General features: G+C 47.8%; 1 protein-coding gene across 1 annotated transcript in view; it reads left to right on the top strand.

The window, feature by feature from the left end:
* The window catches only part of MUC4 (mucin 4, cell surface associated), a 52,417-nt gene extending 40,421 nt beyond the window's left edge, over positions 1–11,996 (top strand). The window contains exons 14-24 of the mRNA XM_028101083.2: positions 358–459; positions 842–1,072; positions 2,117–2,254; positions 3,705–3,886; positions 5,645–5,804; positions 6,722–6,901; positions 7,327–7,400; positions 8,558–8,622; positions 8,707–8,945; positions 10,759–10,921; positions 11,801–11,996. Of these exons, the coding sequence (XP_027956884.2) occupies positions 358–459; positions 842–1,072; positions 2,117–2,254; positions 3,705–3,886; positions 5,645–5,804; positions 6,722–6,901; positions 7,327–7,400; positions 8,558–8,622; positions 8,707–8,945; positions 10,759–10,921; positions 11,801–11,996 (1,730 nt within the window). The remainder of the gene's footprint in view (positions 1–357; positions 460–841; positions 1,073–2,116; positions 2,255–3,704; positions 3,887–5,644; positions 5,805–6,721; positions 6,902–7,326; positions 7,401–8,557; positions 8,623–8,706; positions 8,946–10,758; positions 10,922–11,800) is intronic.
* Positions 11,997–19,921: the final 7,925 nt, after the last annotated feature.

Here is a 19,921-nt window from a genome sequence, read left to right as displayed (position 1 = left end):
TTCTTGTCATCCTAAGGCTCCAGTTCCAGGGCAGCCCAGGGGTCTTTGAGGATGGGCTCTTGGGAGGGTAGAGTCAGCAGCTGCTCTTCCCCTCCCTCCAGCCCCCACTCCCCCTCCCTTCTTCCTCCATTTCCTCCTTCATTTTCCCCTCCTCCATCCCTGAGACAGAGGGGTGGGCTATGAGGTGTGGTCCTCCCGCCTCCCCCTGGAAGGACTGAACCGAGAACAGATGCAACTGGAAGAGGCTTCCCAGGCCCCCTTGTCCCCCTCACACCTTGAGCGTGCCCCATTGGATGCTCCCCAGGGAAGGGGAGAGTCACAGTTCCAGGGTGACCGACCTCCTACTCTGTCCCTCAGGAGTCTGGAATGACAATCCAGATGACGACTTCAGGATGCCCAATGGCTCCACCATTCCCAGCAATAGCACTGAGGAATCGCTTTTTCAATATGGAATGACCTGTAAGTCTGGGCCTCAGAGTCCTCGGGGTAGACTCAGCCGGGCGGGGATGAAGGAAGCATTGTCTCTCTCAGCCTATGGGAGCCAGACCTCCATCCTTTGTGAGGGAGAGGTGGAAAGGCCAGGAGGACATGCTGAGGATTCGGGTGTCACCCCAGATTTGTCCCCTCCACCCCCATCCTGGAAGATGAAGACGAGGGAAGTGGTGGCCCTCACTCACTAGAGGAGGGATTTCCAGCCTCAAAAGTCGGAAGTCACTCCATCCCTCCAGATCTCCCTCCCTCGCCCCAAGGCATATAAAGTGAGGGTAAGGGGTGGACACGGCAGAAGTATAGCTGGAGACCCATCCCTGGTACCACCACCATTGTCTCCCTTGCGTTATAGGGGAAATCAATGATACAAGACTCCTTGGCAAGAGAGATGACCATCTGCCTTCCAACTTCACCCCTATCCTCCTTTCCCAACTGCGAAACAAAACCTGGGATGAAAACCTGGTCGCCAAGTGTGACGGAGACAAACAGTGCATCTATGACAGCCTGGCCACACGAAACACAGACATCGGCCTGAGCGCTAAAATGTTCTTCAGAAGACACCAGCAGATGAACGCCACCCTCAGTAAGAGGCACAAAGAGCAGGGAGGCATTTGCAGAGTCAGGTGGCAGATGAAGAGCAGCCCCCTTTCATGACGTTCCTTTAAGCTGCACATTTAAAAAATTTAACAGTCTCTTCTGCTCATGTTATTCCCGCATGACTCCCCAGCTCACTCTGTGATGCCCTTTCCAGCCTGATCCCAGTACCTTTCAAACGCTTCCTCTGCTTCTCCCTGCCCTGCTCCCTCCACTCCAGCCCCACTGGCTTCTCTGTGTTCTTCAAACATACCAGGCTCCCTCCCGACTCCAGACTCCACGCATGCTGTTCTCTGTCCAACTCCCTTCCCCCAGACAGCCCCACGCTCACCGCTCACCTCCTGCAAGGCTCTACGCAGAGTCACCTTCACAGTAATGCCTTTCTTGGCTCTCCTGTCTAAAATTTCACATTTACCCATACTTCCTATTCGCCTTCCCTGCTTTGTTTTTTTCTCCTTAGCACTTAGAACTATCTAGCATATTTTCTAATTTTCATAGGTATCTTTTTTTATTATTTGTTTACTGCCTCACTACCCAGAACAGTGCCAGCCATATGGTAGGGGCTCAATAAATGTGTTAAGTGACTGACTGAATGAATGAACGATGAAATGGAAATAGCATTTCCACTGTATCGCTCTATTTCCTGACAAATGCAATGCCCATCTGGAGATTAGCCTCACGGTTTCCAGCCCTCTTTCCAAAAGTAAAACTCGGTGACAGTCTGAACAACTCTGTCCTCTGATTCACGTTGTACTATGCCGAGCATAGCACTCTGATCAGGAAAGAACTTGACCTGAATCCTGTCTGGGGGGAAGATAAAGAGAAGCTAAGGATTTGGCCAGGTGGGCAATAGAACCCCAACCTACTCTACAGAGATCTGAAAGCAGGTACACAGAATAATTCTGGTTTCCAGAGGTGGGTCACAGCCCTGAGAATGCCTCACATAAACCAGAGGACTAGACAAAGAGAGAGGAGGCCCGTGAGGCCAGAAACTGTCTTGCCCCAAACCCCAAATCCCCTCTTTGTGTTTCAGATAAGTACCCACCCTCCATCGAGGGTCAGCGTGTGGTGGAAGCCTACGTGGGGCAGACCACGCGGATTCAGTACACCAGCCACTCTGAGAAGGTCACATTCACTCTGAGGAACAACAGCACTGACTTCAGGCTCTTTGGTAAGAGTGCTTGGCTGCAGGTGGAAGGGATGAGGTCAGAGTCAAGCTTTAGGTAATTTTGCATCATTATACGCTGGGCGACTTCATGTTATTTTTCCATCGGAATATCCAGGACCAGCAATTCTTAGAATGACCCGTATGATTCAGATAGGTGCCCCCAGTGAATCACCGTGATGGCCTTACGGCAATCTGGCCAGCTAGCTTCACTGACTCGGGGCCCATACAAGGGATTCAAAGGTCATTTCACCTCAAATCCAATAACATGCAATCATCTTAAACTACCTTCATGCAATCACCAAATCATTAGAATAAAGTATAACAACTAAAACAATACTAATCTAAAGCATTTTCAAATCTCTTAAAAGAAGGATATAATGTGGAACAGGATTTAAAGATACAAATACCTTCATTTGGTATGTTTCTCATTATTTTTATGTTGGCCAACCATGTTTGCCTAACTTTGTCTCTCCTTGTTGCTTTTCTGGGCTGGGACCAAGCAAAGCCTCATCTCTCCCTGTCAGTAACGGTGTGGCAAACCCCAGTCCTAGAACCGTGATCTGGGTCAAAAAGTCAAAGCTCACAGGACACAACTTGCCTTCTGTGGCCGGCACCAGTTATGCTAGTAACTGATCTTTGCTAAACCAAAGCCATTAGGGACTTTATTTTGAGCTCAGAGCACCTCTCTCTGCCTCATTTTCTTTCTCTGTGCATAAGAAGGAACTTCTTTGTGTGTACCCTTCTGCTCCATGTGGCACCCTCCCAGGTGCTAGCCAATGGCATCAGGAGATTTTTCTCCTCCCCTGGGCTCCTTTCCTGAAGAGGGATAGCCTGGAAGTTACTCTCTTCTGTCCCCTACTATCAACAACTCTCAACCCGCTATGTTAAGGAGACTTGCTTATTTTCTTGGACACTGTAAGACAGGTTTGGATCAGAAGAGTCCTTGCTGATACGTAGCAATGTTTTCACTGTAGTCTGGTTGTTTGAAGGTCAAAGGTCCACAAAGTGAAAAGGGTGGGCAAGAAATCAGGGCAAGGCATGAGGCTGCTGTGAGGGGGAAGCCAGTTTCATCTGCAGTGTAGCCTGGGGAAGCGTCCAGAAGATACTGACCTTATGACCTTATTCTCTGTCCCTCCTGGATGTCCCATCCTGGTGCAGGTGCAGGCAGAGTTGCCCTTTGGGGTCTCTTCAGGGGGCAACTCTTTTCCCCTCTGTGGAGTTTCACCCTACAATCACTTAGTGGGGCTCATGCTACCTCCAGCTTGGGGTGTGACTGGGATCATTCCAGGAAACCAGCCAAGCTCAAGGAAATGCCTGATGACGTTTGAGGGGTGGTCTGAGAGAGGTGCAGGAAGGCCAATATCAGCACTCTGGGTGTTAGATCCAGGATGTGTCAGACTGCACAAACAGTCAAGGCTCCCAGCTCTCCATGGTCTTTTCTTCCCTGGGGCAGAGAACGGGACATTGCTATGGACACCAAAGTCATTGGAACCATTCGCTCTGGAGATTCTAGCAAGAAATGTCGAAGACAACCTGTCATCTGTACTCCAGCCAAAGACAGTGGTCTGTGCTTGCAGGGAAGAGAGCCAGTGTTTATACAATCAGACCAGCTGGGTGGACAACTCCACCCTGGAGGTGAGTGCTGGGAGGAGGGTGGGTGGGAGGTTTCCTTGTTAACGGGAAAGGCAGAGGGAACGGAAGGGATGTCATACTTCAGTCCCTGCGTGGTAATGTGTGTGTTGGGAGCTGTGGTAGGTGAGGAGAGTCAACATCAATTTCGGGCCATAAACTTACGTGTATAAGAAATGGAACTTTCTTCACTGCTTATAGCTCAACTGAATTTTTATCTCCTAGCTCCCATTCTGCCAGGCTGACAGGAAACATTCACCTCAGTGTCCCTTAAAACTCCCCAGGGGTTCCCAGCTTCACAGTTCTAAAGACTTATTTGTTTATTTGAGAGAGAGAGAGAGAGAGAGAGAAAGCAAGTAGGGGGAGGAGCAGAAGGAGAGGGAAAGAATCTCAAGCAGACTCCCTGCTGAGCAGGGAGCCCAACGGGGGCCTCAGTCTCATGACCCTGAGATCATGACCTGAGCCAAAATCAAGTCAGGTACTTAACCAACTGAGCCACCCAGGCGCCACCCCCCCACCCCCCCGCCCACCCAGCTCCATGGTTCTAGAACAAGGCATGGAGAGATGTGGGCAGGAAGGCATCCCTATGGTCCCTGGGCATGAGCCTACACAGGTCACAGGCTCCATGCTCCCTCCTCCTTGGTCCCAGGGAGGTGCTTTGCGGCTTCTGTGCCTTGCTTAGACACAGGAAGCCTAAGTTCCCAGGTGCCCAGAAGCACCACACAGCCATTGCTCTCTCGGGTCTCATCATTGTGGTGTTGGGAAGAGAAGGGCAGGTCCCCTACGACGTTGACACTCCCAAACCCCTTTGTTATCTCTTTTACTGTCGCCTTCCAGCTAAAAGAAGGGTCTCTTTATTTTGGAGACAATCTTTGTTCATGCAAGTTTTAACCAAGACTGTTAGCCTTAGTCTATGAATCTTGCCCCATTTCTTTTTTAAATATTTTGTTTTGTTTTTGTTTTATTTTGTTTTGGTTGTAGAGCAGGAGCCATAAAGGAAAGTGTTTGGCTGGCAATACCCCAGCACCCCCTTCACCCTTTAGACACACCCCCTTCTCCCGAAGCATGAACAAAGAATTCCTACTTGAAAGGGGTAGTGGTAGAGGAGCCCAGGGGGTAGAAGACAGAAAAAAAGATACTAACTGGGAGAAACAGAGATTAAAATCAATATATTATTTTAGGTATCCCAAAATATCCAGTCTTGGAAGTAGAAAGTGTTGGAAGGGATTCATTTTAGGGAGATTTCCAGAGTCATCTCCATAGGCGTGTCAGAATAGAGAGACCAGGGGGCTGGACGAGGTCTGGGGAATCGGTACCTCCCTGTGCTGTTTTTCTGGCTGCTGTGTGTTCTCACTGTGCTGAGCACTGCAGCTCTGTCTTCTTGGTCTGGGAGTCAGCAAGGGAAGATTGAGCAGGAAACTGAGCTTACGTTAAGATCCAGTTTTCAAGGGATAGTAGAATATTTAGCCCCTGTCTTAACTCTAAAAAGGGTTTCCGGCAAGGAAATGTGGTGTGGTTGAGATCCCAGGGCTGGCACCAGGCAGAGGGGTCGGGGGGAAAGAACTGCCCAGGAGGCCCAGTGAGCTTGGCAAGGATGTACAGGGCCACAGCCTGGTCAAGAAGGTGCTCGCGTAGATGCTGGAGGAATTAAGACAAGGGCTTGAGGTCCACGGGTTCTCAGACCAGAGGGGTCAGTACGGAAACACCCAGAAGCCTTTAATGGTTCAGCCTCCTGGCTACCCAGTAATCAGCAACCTGTTCCAGGTGGCTGGTTGCAAGTGTGACAGGAACACCTTTGGCCACTACTGTAAACACTCCAAAGACCTCTGTGAGGAGCCGTGCTTCGGGAGTGTGCAGTGCATTCCTGGGAAGGGCTGCGAGGCCTGCCCCCCAAACCTGACTGGAGATGGGCGTCACTGTTCAGGTGAGCCAGGGTCAGGGCCCCAGCGGGAGGAAGCTTGGGGACAGTTGGCACCGGGAGGGCCTGGGGCCTGGGGCAAACCATTTCTCTCCCTTTTCCAGCAAGTCCTTAGAATACTCAATACAGATGGCTATGGTAAGGAGGCCAGGACATCCAGGGAGGAGTGGGGCTGCAGGAGAAGATTGTGTAAGCATGGGGAAGTGGCCAGGGCAGGGCAGGCTGAGGCCCTGAGGGGGAAAGCCCAGGGCAAGAATCTGAAGATGGCCTGGGGCGGGAGGCAGACATCCGGCAGCCGCCAGGGAGCCAGGGGCAAGCTGGGGCCCTCAGGCTCCTCATGCGTCTTCAGAGGCACAAAGCTCAGGGTCTCCACATCTCAGTTGGGACATCTGGGGGGCTGCCACGGGCATCTGGTGGCAGGGGTGAGTCCTCCCTTTGAGTCCTCCTCCCACCATCTGCTCTTGACCTCTGAGCCACTGGAGTCACGATGAGGGAGACCACAGGGAGGCCTTCACTCGGCCTCCTAGAGCACCCAAAGGAAACCTAGAGGCCCCCATGTCTTCTGAGCAGAGGCCAGAGCAGGAAGAACCCCAGCTTTATAAGGCAGGAAAAGGGATGCAAGCGCGGAAAGCAGGCTGGCGGGCCCTTCTGCCAGCCTTCTGGGTCCTTTCCTGATGCAGGGGGTCTGGTAAACATGCCATTCCTCCAGCAGAAGTGGGAGCATACCGACCGGGCAGAGGAACTATCTGGAAAAGGGAGAAGGGTAGTTTGGGGTTCAGAGCAACTCAGAAGCAGAACGCAGACTGAGTGAGCTTTTGTGGGGAAAAAAACCAAGCCCATCCTAGCAGCAGCTTTCGGTGGGCTGCCCCCCACCCCCCACTGCTGCCCGACCTGGTCTGCTGACCCCCCTGCTCCCTCTGCAGCTCTGGAGACCTCTCCCCTCTGTCAGAACCAGTCCTGCCCTGTGAACTACTGCTACAACCAGGGCCACTGCTCCATCTCCCAGGCTCTGGGCTGCCAGCCGGCCTGCACCTGCCCCCCGGCCTTCACCGACACCCGCTGCATCGTGGCCGGGAACGACTTCACTCCAACCCTCCGTCAAGGTGCCGTCAGATGCCCTCTGCCTCTGCATTTCTCTCACCCTGAGGGGAGACGAGGGGCTCAGAGGGGGGCAGAGCTAAGTTCCTCCAACTTACAGGGCAGAACTTTGAACCTCTCTCAGGTGATGGTTAAGTTGCCAGCTCTGGGAGCTGGTGGGGGGGCAGTACCACAGCACGAACCCCAGGCCTGAGCAGTCCGCCGAGGAAAGAGTGAAGGTGGCCTCATGGCCCAGAGAGACAGGAAAGTCTTGATTCAGTGGAACGGGCGCTAGGGTGAGGGTCAGCGGACTCAGCTCCTTCTCCTGATTTGTCTAGTGACTTTCTGTCACCGTAGAATGGGGCAGTCTCCCTGAGCTGGCCCAACGACCTTCTTGGGTAAGTCTATGTAAACTGTGAGGTGATTGTGAATCTGCTTCTCCCATTTCCAGAGCTTCCCTTAAGAGTCATCCAGCTCTGGCTCAGTGAAGAAGAAAATGCCTCTGCGGTAGATGTCGATGCCTCGGTCAGTGCTGCAGGCCCGCTCTGGGTGGCGGCGGGAGGGGAGGGGGCGGGGTCTTGGTAGGTTTAGGTCGGGGCCTTCGTCCTCACTTATGTGTTCTGCAACTAGTCACCCATCCACATTCAGTTGCCAGAGGAGGCCGGAGCAGGAGGCTCCGGCAAAGGCTGGGGGTGAGGAAGGCAAGAAGCCCCAGGACGGAGATCTCCAAGGGAACTGGAATAACCAAACTAGGGTCTAGGGGGGGCCAAGTCAGCCCAGCCTCTCCTCCTGAGTGTCCTAGAGACCCGCACTTGGGTAGGGTATGGTAGAAATACGAAAAGGCATTTCACCTCCAGGAAGCCTTCCCTGACTTCCCAGAGGGAACTGGCAGCTCCCTCTTCTTGGCTCCTATGCCCTTGTCCCTTCCTCAACCACACAGTCGTCGAATTACTGAGGCTCTAGAATCCCACACACCCAGGTTCAAATCCTTGCTCTACCATTCCCTAGAGCAGGTGTAATCATTAGACAAATCATTCGATGTCTCATCTGCAAAACAGAAATAATAATAGTACCTATGTCAGTGGGTTGTGTCAAGGTTTAAATGATAATGTATGTAAAGCACTCACCATGGTGCCTAAAGTACAAGTGTTCAGAAATTATAATAAGAAGTATTATTAGTACCGCTACTACCACAGCACTCCGCACTCTGTAAGGTGAAGTCTGCTGATGCTTGTCTACTTCACCAGACTATGGATGTTTGAGGATGGACTATTCCTGAGTCAGCTTGACCCCCCCAGCACCTGACCATCCCGGAGGTCTGGCTACACATAATCAGTGTTCACTCTCCATGTGGGGAGAGAATGAGTGGGTGAACCAGGGAACAGAGGCAAAGGTAGGGGCCATTCATCTCAGATTCTCCCCTTGTCATTGGAGGCAGGGAGGTAGGTCAAGTCCTTCACTCACCAACCAGCTCTGATTAAGCAGGGACCCACGCCGGTCACCAGGCTAGGCTGGGGTGTGGGTATGCAGAAAGGGATGAGAAGCATTCAGCAGGTCCTGGCGCTTGTGTGCAAAGAAGGAGCCAGGTGGGGGTAAATAAATGCATTACAGTGGGAGGGGTCTCCTCTTTGGACTGGGCCTCACTCCCACTCCCACTCCCCCACCCCCGTCCTCTGCCCTAGGTGGCCTACAGACTGCGGAACCTGAATGTGCGGGCCTTTCTCCGGAACCGCCTAGTGGCACCAAGGTAGGTGTGACTGTCCCCACTGGGTCCCTAGGTCTCGCCCCTCTGCTTCCACCCTTCGTGCCTCACTATACCCCTCCCACACAGTGAATCCGGGACAGCACTGGCCTCCGGAAGCTTACTTAGACGCTGGAAGGTCATCTCGGAGTTCCGGTACCTCCCTTGGGGTCCTGTCATCGACTTCCTGAACACCCAGCTGCTAGATGCAGTGCTGGAAGCATTCTTACCCCAGGCCTCGTGGAGGCGGTGGAGCAGAAGTGAGGGGCCCAGGACCAACGTGAACTTCCACCCCATCTCCAGGGAGGACGTGGACAGTTTGTTAGCTCGTGAGTCACTATTTTGGGGATGGTCACAGGGATAGCTGAAGAAGGGGGTAAATGGGGAACCTATTTCAGGTCTTCAGCCCGCACAAACCCGTGGTGGAACAGTTTTCTATGGAGGGCCAGAGAGAAGCCAGAAGCAAGTAATTTAGGTTTTTGGATGGTCATTTTTGAGAGAGAGATTGTTAAACGTTTTACCCACCAGCTTTCTAGATTCAAGAGCAGAGCACAAAGTACTGCTTGATGAATCCCCCAGGCAGTTTTCACAGAGCTGTTACTCTAATTGCCGCCTTCCTGACCACCGCTGCTGACAGTTTTCTTTCTTTCAATAAAATTGTTAATGATTTTGTTAAAATACCATTGCACTTTATAAACCTAAACAGGGACATCCCTTTTGCCTTTACCCTCCAGCCAGAGCCTATGAAGCAGAAGGCTGGAGGCCTGGCCAAAGGGCAGAGATTTCCCCTCCTTGCAAGGTGTGACCCTGGGCAAAAGCCAACCCTAATCCAAGGCTAAACACCCCCATCTGGAAAATGAGATGGGATTTCTGAGGTCCCTTTTTGTAATGATCATCCCTGATTATCCTGGAACAAGAATGAGACCAGCTGGTAAGCACACCAAGGAAGGAAAGGAATAGACCACCCTATTTGGGGAGTGAGGCAGAGAACAGGGCAGTGACCACGCCAAACCCAACAGAAGCCTCTGTGTGTGACTCGAGGGTGGGACCAAGCAAGAGCTTCTGCTCAGATCCAGCCTGTGCCTCCTCGCTCCTCGGGGCAACAAGGTGAAATCCTCCAAACTACTTCGTGTATGTGGTAGGGCATTAGGGGTGGGGATAAGGGAACAACCACTCTGGACCTGACTATGCCTTTTATTAAAGAAAAAAAAAACAACAAAAAAACCCCCACAATTTTTATTATACAAGTACAGTGTTTATTGTAGAAACTTGAAGAAACACAAATTAACAAAAAGAAGAGAAAAAAAAAATCACCTGTAATTCCAATCCCCAAAGACAAGTCCATTTTGCACATATCCTTCTGGATTTTCTTTTATGCATAGGAATCTTCACACATACCAATATTTTTTATCATAAAGGGATCAAGTAGGGCAACCTCTTGGGTCCCCTCCCTCTTTGGGAGTTTTGTGCTATCACTCAATAAACTGCTTTGCTGCGTACCAAAAAAAAAAAAAAGGATCAAGTAGTACCTAATGTTTAATAACCTCATTACTTAAGCAATTGTGAACATATTATCTTGAATATTGTGTACGTATTCCCATTTGATATATTATTTTATCATAGGTGCCTCTAGTGTGCTATATTTTAAACAGAATGTTATACCAATAATGACCACGTATTGAGTGCTCACTGTGTTAGGCAATGTAATGAATACTCGGTATATATTATCTCCTTTAAAATTCGCAGCAAGGTAGGTACAATGATTATCATTTCCTTTCAAAGATAAGGAAACTGAGGCTGAAGGAGTTAAGGAATTTCCCCCAAAGCACACAACTAGTTAGTAGTAGAGTTTGAATTTCAACACAGGTCTCCTTTACTTCAAAGCATTTGCTCCTAACCAATGTGTTTTCCATCCCATGGTGCTTACTGGTTGCAGGGTATTCCTTGTTTAACAAAACCCCGCCTATTAAACATTGTTGCCATTATAAACGATACTGCTCTGGACTTCCATGAACATATGTATTTGTGTGCTTTTCCAATGATTGCTCAGGATAAATGCCTGAAAACAGAAATCTTGATGGAAGGGGTACAGATTTGATGTTATTGATTGCTCTCCATCTTCATCTGTGTCCTTCCTGACAGTGAACGTGAGCACGCTGAAGAACTACTTCATTTGCAGCAGCTACAAGGACTACCATCTGGTCTACAGCCCCCAGAGCGGCCTCACGTGTGTGTCCCCGTGCAGCGAGGGCTACTGTGAGCACGGAGGCCAATGCCAGCACTGGCCCCAAGGCCCCCGCTGCATGTGAGTCCGGGAGAGGGCAGGAAGAGCAGAGAGGGCAAAGCCAACTAGGCAGAGATACTGCAAGGGGCCCAGAAAAGCCACAAAAGTTAGGACGGTGGGTTGTGTATTTTTTTTTTTTATAACTGAGAGAACAGGGATCATGGAAAAGACGTGTGAGTGCTTACTCTGTATGGAGAATAAAGATGCTATATTACCTCTAAAACTCAACCCTAATTAGCTCCTGGTTAGGTATTAGGACCATTTTAAAGAAGAGACAAGTAAAGAACCTGCCCAAGGTCACCAGTAAGTTAAGTAGGGGGATGTGGGTTCCAATGGCAAACTGTTCCACCCAGTTTTGCTTCTGGGGTGAACATTCTGCTGTCTCTTTGTGGGAAAGGCACCCAGTGCCTTGTGTCTAGGCCCAGCCCCGCCCCTCCGTAAGAGTACCAGTCAGCGCAGGCCCTCTCACACCCGTGTCTTATGGCCCTGTGGTTCATCGGCAGTCTGAGGGGCTCCCGTGGGGGGAGTGCACAGAGTCTACAGGCCTGCTAAGAAGGAGAAGGGCAGGACCACCCCAGGGCCCTCGAGGCACCTCAGTGCCCTGTGTCTACCCTTGTGCCCACTGCAGTCCCAGATCCGCCCAGCCGTCTCCCCTCCCAGGTCCAAGGACGGCTGGGAGGAGCCTGGGCTTCTGCCTGCCCCCCCCCCCCCACTCACCGGCAGCCAGCCCCGCCCCACCGGCCAGGTGGAGCTGGGCCCAGGTGAAGTCACCTGCGCCAGCCTCTCCTACCCAGGAGCCATGCTTCAGCTCCGCCTTGGTCCCTAGAGGGGAGCCGAGACTGTCGTGGAAAACCTCCTGGGGCCCCCGCACTGCTGACCGTGTCTCCTCTCTGTCCGCAGCTGTGTGCCCTTCTCCATCTACACGCCCTGGGGTGAGCACTGTGAGCACCTGGGCATGAACCTGGGTGCCTTCTTCGGAATCCTCTTTGGAGCCCTGGGCTTCCTCCTGCTGCTGGGGGCCGTGGTGTTTGTGGTCCTGCGCTTTTGGTGCTACCGTAAGAACCACTGGTCCTACCCCCTGGACTCAGAAAGCTGAGGCCCAGCCCCAGAGGGGCAGCCCCGTGGCCTAGGATACCTCAGGACCTACCCCAACCTTACCCACACACCTGCCGGCGGCGCTGTTCCTTTGAGGAGGCTGGAAAAACGAAGGTGCTTGAAGGAGACTCAGGATTCTTCAAGGGAATGAATAATAATAAAGATAAGACCACACCTTGTCAGTAGAAACAGACAGACAGGAAGGGGCCATAAAGACTTAAAGGATGGGCTCTCTCACAAATGTACCCAAGCCAAAGCCTGGCCTTCTGAGGAGGATGGTAGAGCCCTCCCCCCCCCCGCCCCCCACCCATGGAGTAGGCCAGACTCACCCAGGAACCCTCACTGCTTTGCTGGTCTCTGTCCAGCAGTTCCAAGAGGATAAATACGCAGTGCCTTTACCTATCTGGTTCTTGTCCCCACTGCCTGTATTCCCTGGAGGAAGGAATAAACCATTCCAGCTCCTTTTCCAAGAACCAATTTGAGAAGCATGCCACCCACCCCCTCCTTTGACCTCAAGTAGCCAATCCCTAATATACTTCCTCTGTCCTTTCCTGAGCACCACTGGAGTCTTCTGAGCCTCTCCACCCGGCAGTCCCTTGGCCCCGCTCTGCCCCTTCCCAGCAACCTGACCAGTTTCCACCTCATCTTCTCTCCTAGCAGGCAGAACTTCACACCTCTCTGGTGTAACAAGTCCAACAAAAAACTGGCCCACAACTCTTGGGTCAAAGACCCCATCAACAAGGAGAGTTACAGACCAATATCCTTGATGAACATGGATGCAAAAATTCTTACCAAAATACTAGCCAATAGGATCCAACAGTACATTAAAAGGATTAATCACCATGACCAAGTGGGATTTATCCCTGGGGGCAAAGGGTGGGAAGGCTCTGATTTATTCTACATCTGACCGCTAACTGCAAGAAGCTGGTCATGAGACAAGTGTGGCCATGGGGTAGGAAAGGAGGTCCCATGATATGAACCTGGTGCTCAGGCTCACTCTTATAGCTGAGCAAGTGGTGTTGGAGGAAGTTCAGGAGAAACATGATCTCTGACCTGAACAGAGACTCCAAACTGTCCACTTTTCATAGAGAATGACAACTCTCGGTAGGCGAAGCCCTTCCCATACGTGCAAGATTGTGGCTTTACCCTCAACTCCCTCAAAGAGTAATCAAGCCTCCATATAAAACCACATTTATTTAGGGCACCTGGCTGGCTCGGTCAGTAGAGCATGCAACTCTTGATCTTGGGGTCATGAGTTCAAGCACCATGCTGGGTGTGGAGCCTACTTAAAACACACGCGCGCGCGCGCACACACACACACATTTATTTAATCCTAGCATTCATTTAACAAGAATTAAGCACATAGCCCAAATGGATTCACCGGTGAATTCTACCAAACATTTCAAGAAAAAATTCTACCAGTTCTCTATTATCTCTTTCAGAAGACTGAAGCAGAGGTAATACCTCCTAACTCACTCTACGAGGCCAGCATTACCCTGATACCAAAACCAGAAAAAAAAAATTAAATAAACAAAAAAACTATACAGCAATCTCTCATGAACATAGATGCAAAAATCTTTAACAAAAACATTAGCAAATAAAACCCGACAATGAATAAAAGGTATTATATGCCATGACCAAGTGGCCTTTATTCCAGGCATGCAAGTCTGATTCAACACTCAAAAATCAATTAATGTAATCTATCACATCAACAGAATAAAGAAGAAAAATCATATGATTATACCAATAGTTGCGAAAAGGCATTTGACAATTTAAACACCAAAATTCTTGGCAAGATAGGAATAGAGGGGAACTTCCTCAGCTTGATCTAAACAAAACAAAAAAAACAACCCTACAGCAGGGCGCCTGGGTGTCTCAATCGGTTAAGTGTAGGACTCTTGATTTCCGCTCAGGTCATGATCTCAGGGTCATGGGATCCCGCCACACATTGGGCTCCACACTGGGCATGGAGTCTGCTTGGGATTCTCTCTCTCCCTCTCCCTCTGCCCACCTTCTCCCTGACCCTGCTTGCATGTGCATGCACACAATCTCTCTCTCTCTCTCTAAAAATTAAATTAAATTAAATCTTAAAAACCTATAGCTATCACATACCAGAGGAAAGGGGTGTTGAGGGGTGGGCAAAATGGGTGAAAATGAGAAGGTAGAAACTTCTAGTTATAAAATAACTCATGGGGATGTAATATACAGCATAGGGAATATAGATAATAATATATTAACTATATGGTGACAGATGGTAACTAGACTTATTATGGTGATCATTTCATAATATGTATAAATGTCGAATCACTATGTTGTATACCTGAAATTAATATAATATCGTATATCAATTATACTTCACGTTCAAAAAAAAAGAATGAACCCTAGTGTAAGCTGCTGACTTTGGGTGATAATGATGTGTCCATGTAGGTTCATTGATTTTAACAGTGCACTCCGGTGGGGGATGTTGATAGAGGGGGAGGTTGTAAGTGTGGGGAGGGAAGGGGATATATGGGAACTTTGTACTTTTAACTCAGTTTTGCTGTGAACATAAAACTACTCCAAAAAATTAGGTTTATTAATTTAAAAGATTGTATATATTTAAATAAAAAGAATTAGGCACATACATCGCTAGAGAGAGATGGTAGGCTGGGGGGCAGTGTCCAGCAATTAGAAAGAAGGGGCAATGCAAGCATGGTGGACTGGTGAGACTGCCTTTGCCCAAACCACTGTAATCCCCAAACTAAGTTACGCGACAAGGACTTTGTAATGTGACTCAAGCTCAGGGAGGGGAAGGCTCGCTTCGAGCATAAGTTCCAAAAATTACATCTCACCTTCAACCAGTGAGGACTCTTGGCAAGGGATTGACCCATGCTGTGCAAGACATGGTTGGTATAGATACAGTGTGTCTTCAAGCGTGGGAAGAGGAAGACTAAAAGAAAAAAAGCAAGATTGCAAATTGGGGGGGGCAAGGCCACCCAAACCCGAAGTCCTTCTTCCCCTCATCCGTCTTCAGTCATTAAGCTTCTTCTCTTCTCACCAGGCAATGGTGGAGGGGAGGGGGTGCAGGAGGGTGGGAGAAATGTTGCAGATAACCCTGCCACAGGCAGTGGAGATATCCGAAGCCTAAGAGAAGCTCGGGGGCTTGCTACAGAGAAGGAAGCCCACAGATTGGGAAAAAGAGGAGCGGGGACGCTGGTTGAAGAGGGGGCTTTCCAAGTAAGGCTGTCGGATTTAGCAAATAAAAACATAGGAAGCCCAGTTAAATTTGAGTTTCAGAAAAATCACAACTAATTTTTTAGTACAAGATGTCCCATAAAGTGTGGGGGACACCCATATGTTTTAAAAAGTATTCATTGTTTATCTGAAATTCTCATTTGACTGGATATTCTATATTTTACCTGGCAACCTGATCAAAATGGCTGAGGCACTGAGCGTGTAGAGAAAGGGTGTCGTGAAAAAGGAAGGAGGCTGGGGCGCCCGGGTGGCTCAGTCGGTTAAGCATTTGACTCTTGATTTCGGCTCAGTCCATGATCTCAGGGTCTTGATCTCAGGGTCGTGAGATTGAGCCCCATGTGGGGCTCCCCGCTCAGACTTCAGACAGGCTATCTTGTTTAAGTCCACACCCACCTTTGTCTGTATGAAATACATGACATTTTCACCTCATAGACACACACCTTTGAGTCTTTTTTTATAATTTTATTATGTTATGTTAATCACCATACATTACATCATTAGTTTTTGATGTAGTGTTCCATGACTCATTGTTTGCATATAACACCCAGGGCTCCATTCAGTACGTGCCCTCCTTAATACCCATCACCAGGCTAACCCATCCCCCACCCCCCTCCCCTCTAGAACCCTCAGTTTGTTTCTCAGAGTCCATAGTCTCTCGTGGTTCGTCTCGCCCTCCGATATCCCCCCCTTCATTTTTCCCTTTCTGCTATCTTCTTCTTCTTCTTCTTCTTCTTTTTTTAAAACATATAATGTACTATTGGTTTCAGAGGTACAGGTCTGTGATTCAATAGTCTTACACAATTCACAGCACTCACCAGAGCACATACACTCCCCAATGTCTATCACCCAGCCACCCCATCCCTCCCACCCCCCACCACTCCAGCAACCCTCAGTTTGTTTCCTGAGATTAAGAATTCCTCATATCAGTGAGAACATATGATACATGTCTTTCTCTGAGTGACTTATTTCGCTCAGCATAATACCCTCCAGTTCCATCCATGTCGCTGCAAATGGCAAGATTCCATTCCTTTTGATTGCTGCATAATATTTCATCATATATATATATATATATATATATATATATATATATATATACATACCACATCTTCTTTATCCATTCATCTGTTGATGGACATCTTGGCTCTTTCCATAGTTTGGCTATTGTGGACTTTGCTGCTATAAACATCAGGGTGCACATACCCCTTTGGATCACTACATTTGTATGGGGGTAAATACCCAATAGTGCAATTGCTGAGTCATAGGGTAGCTCTATTTTCAACTTTTTGAGGAACCTCCATAATGTTTCCCAGAGTGGCTGCACCAGCTTGCATTCCCACCAACAGTGTAGGAGGGTTCCCCTTTCTCTGCATCCTCGCCAACATCTGTCGTTTCCTGACTTATTAATTTTAGCCATTCTGACTGGTGTGAGGTGGTATCTCATTGAGGCTTTGATTTGGATTTCCCTGATGCCGAGCAATGTTGAGTACTTTTTCATATGTCTGTTGGCCATTTGGATGTCTTCTTTGCAGAAATGTCTGTTCACGTCTTCTGCCCATTTCTTGATTGGATTATTTGTTCTTTGGGCGTTGAGTTTGATAAGTTCTTTATAGATTTTGGATACTAGTCCTTTATCTGATATGTCCTTTGCAAATATCTTCTCCCATTCTGTCGGTTGTCTTTTGGTTTTGTTGACTGTTTCTTTTGCTGTGCAAAAGCTTTTTATCTTGATGAAGTCCCAATAGTTCATTTTGCCCTTGTTTCCCTTGCCTTTGGCGATGTTTCTAGGAAGAAGTTGCTGCGGCTAAGGTCAAAGAGGTTGCTGCCTGTGTTCTCCTTTAGGATTTTGATGGACTCCTGTCTCACATTTAGGTCTTTCAACCATTTTGAGTCTATTTTTGTGTGTGGTGTAAGGAAATGGTCGTTTCATTCTTCTGCATGTGGCTGTCCAATTTTCCCAACAGCATTTGTTGAAGAGACTGTCTTTTTTCCATTGGACATTCTTTCCTGCTTTGTCGAAGGTTAGTTGACCATAGAGTTGAGGGTCCATTTCTGGGCTCTCTATTCTGTTCCACTGATCTATGTGTCTGTTTTTGTGCCAGTACCATACTGTCTTGATGATGACAGCTTTGTAATAGAGCTGGAAGTCTGGAATTGTGATGCTGCCAGCTTTGCTTTTCTTTTTCAACATTCCTCTGGCTATTCAGGGTCTTTCCTGGTTCCATACAAATTTTAGGATTATTTGTTCCATTTCTTTGAAAAAAGTTGATGGTATTTTGATAGGGATTGCATTAAGTGTGTAGATTGCTCTAGGTAGCATTGACATCTTCACAATATTTGTTCTTCCAATCCATGAGCATGGAACGTCTTTCCATTTCTTTGTGTCTTCCTCAATTTCTTTCATGAGTATTTTATAGTTTTCTGAGTACAGATTCTTTGCCTCTTTGGTTAGATTTATTCCTAGGTATCTTATGGTTTTGGGTGCAATTGTAAATGGGATCGACTCCTTAATTTCTCTTTCTTCTGTCTTGTTGGTGATGTATAGGAATGCCACTGATTTCTGTGCATTGATTTTATATCCTGCCACTTGACTGAACTCCTGTATGAGTTCTAGCAGTTTTGGGGTGGAGTCTTTTGGGTTTTCCACATAAAGTATCATATCATCTGCAAAGAGTGAGAGTTTGACTTCTTCTTTGCCGATTTGGATGCCTTTGATTTCTTTTTGTTGTCTGATTGCTGTGGCTAGGACTTCTAATACTATGTTGAATAGCAGTGGTGATAGTGGACATCCCTGCCGTGTTCCTGACCTTTGGGGGAAAGTTGTCAGTTTTTCCCCATTGACAATGATATTCGCTGTGGGTTTTTCATAGATGGCTTTTATGATATTGAGGTATGTACCCTCTATCCTTATACTCTGAAGAGTTTTGATCAAGAAAGGATGCTGTACTTTGTCAAATGCTTTTTCTGCATCTATTGCGAGGATCATATGGTTCTTGTGCTTTCTTTTATTAATGTATTGTATCACATTGATTGATTTGCAGATGTTGAACCAAACTTGCAGCCCAGGGATAAATCCCACTTGGTCGTGGTGAATAATCTTTTTAATGTACTGTTGGATCCTACTGGCTGGTATTTTGGTGAGAATTTTTGCATCCATGTTCATAAAGGATATTGGTCTGTAACTCACCTTGTTGATGGGGTCTTTGTCTTGTTTTGGGGTCAAGGTAATGGTGGCCTCATAAAACGACTTTGGGAGTTTTCCTTCCATTTTTGGAACAGTTTCAGAAGAATAGGTATTAATTCTTTAAATACTTGGTCTCCTGACAAACAACAGCCCAGGGCCAGATGGCTTCCCAGGGGAATTCTACCAAACACCTTTGAGTCTTAAATAAATGGAGGATTTTCCCCAGGCCTTCTGATTCTTGCTGGTTTGGTAACATTACTTCTGCTAATTCTGGTCATCTCCAGTAATTCTCTCCTCTCTCTCTCTTTCACACATACACACACACACACGTAAGCATAATTACACACTTTAATTCCCAAATTCTTCTAATTGGTATAGACTATATTTTACAAGCTTTTTGGCTTCCAAGAAAGGCCATCAGCTTTTCATGTACATGTGTGTCCTTATATGCATATATATAAGATAAATTATCCACTTTATCAGATATCCCTGATTCAAATAAATGCAAAGCAAGAAAAGAAAAGCTATTTAAGAATTGGATTTATGTAACAGGTATTACCTACTTACGAAAACTGTTCTTCATCCATGCCTAATTATAGTGCAGCTTCTTAATAATGATATCATTAGATTTATATTTTGTTTGACTTCGACGCTGAGTAGCATTTTCTCAACTCTCAGAGCCCCGTGCCCATATTTCCGGGTCAGCTGCTCATGGGGACCCTCCTCTCTGTTGTTCAGCAGACAGTTGAGTGCCGTCCCTATGCAGGGCTCTGCACTAGTTTCTGTGGCTACAGTGATGAATTCTGCATGGCACTTGTCCTGAAGCATATATGACTTAACAAACTTGTAAGCAAATAAAGCACGATGTAGCATGTGAAGTGTGTAACAGAAACATACAGAGACTAAAAAACCAGATCCTCTTTAGGGGATTTGAGGAGAGCCACCACAGGGAGGCACTGAATGAACTGGGCTTCTAAGCATGAATAGAAGTTTTCCAGATGAAGGCACCAGAGACAGGGAGAACCTTCTGGGGGCAAGAATCATGATGTGCAAACTCTGGATCAAAGCAAGTGTGACTGGGAAGTAGTGAGAAGTTTCCTGTGGAAGGAACATAGAACATAGGGGATGGGTCTATAGGACACAGAGCTGAGAAATTTGGCCAAAAGCCATATCATGAAGACCCTTATATACAAAGCTGGGAGTTTTATTCCTTTGCTAGGAACAGGACTAGCTTTGATTTTGGAAAGGGAACTTCTAAAGATAGTGTAAAAGGTATTTGGGAGCAAACACACACACACACACACACACACACACACACACACACACCACACACCACTATTATTAACCAAATGACTACACTGGGATAACCTGTATTTTGTCTTGCCTTTTTCCTTTATTGGCTGTTATAAACATTTCTGTAATGAACACATTTATTTATTGGTCTTTGCACAGATTCTTAATTATTTCCTTAAGATAAGCCCTTTGGAATGAAATTGCTCAGGTAAAGGGAT

Source organism: Eumetopias jubatus, unplaced genomic scaffold (assembly GCF_037043125.1).
Source record: "Eumetopias jubatus isolate StellerSeaLion01/CBP00866 unplaced genomic scaffold, mEumJub1_p1.0 scaffold_1, whole genome shotgun sequence".
Lineage (NCBI taxonomy): Eukaryota > Metazoa > Chordata > Mammalia > Carnivora > Otariidae > Eumetopias > Eumetopias jubatus.
Note: the sequence above shows the minus strand (reverse complement) of the source record. Positions and strands in the feature narration are given on the sequence as shown.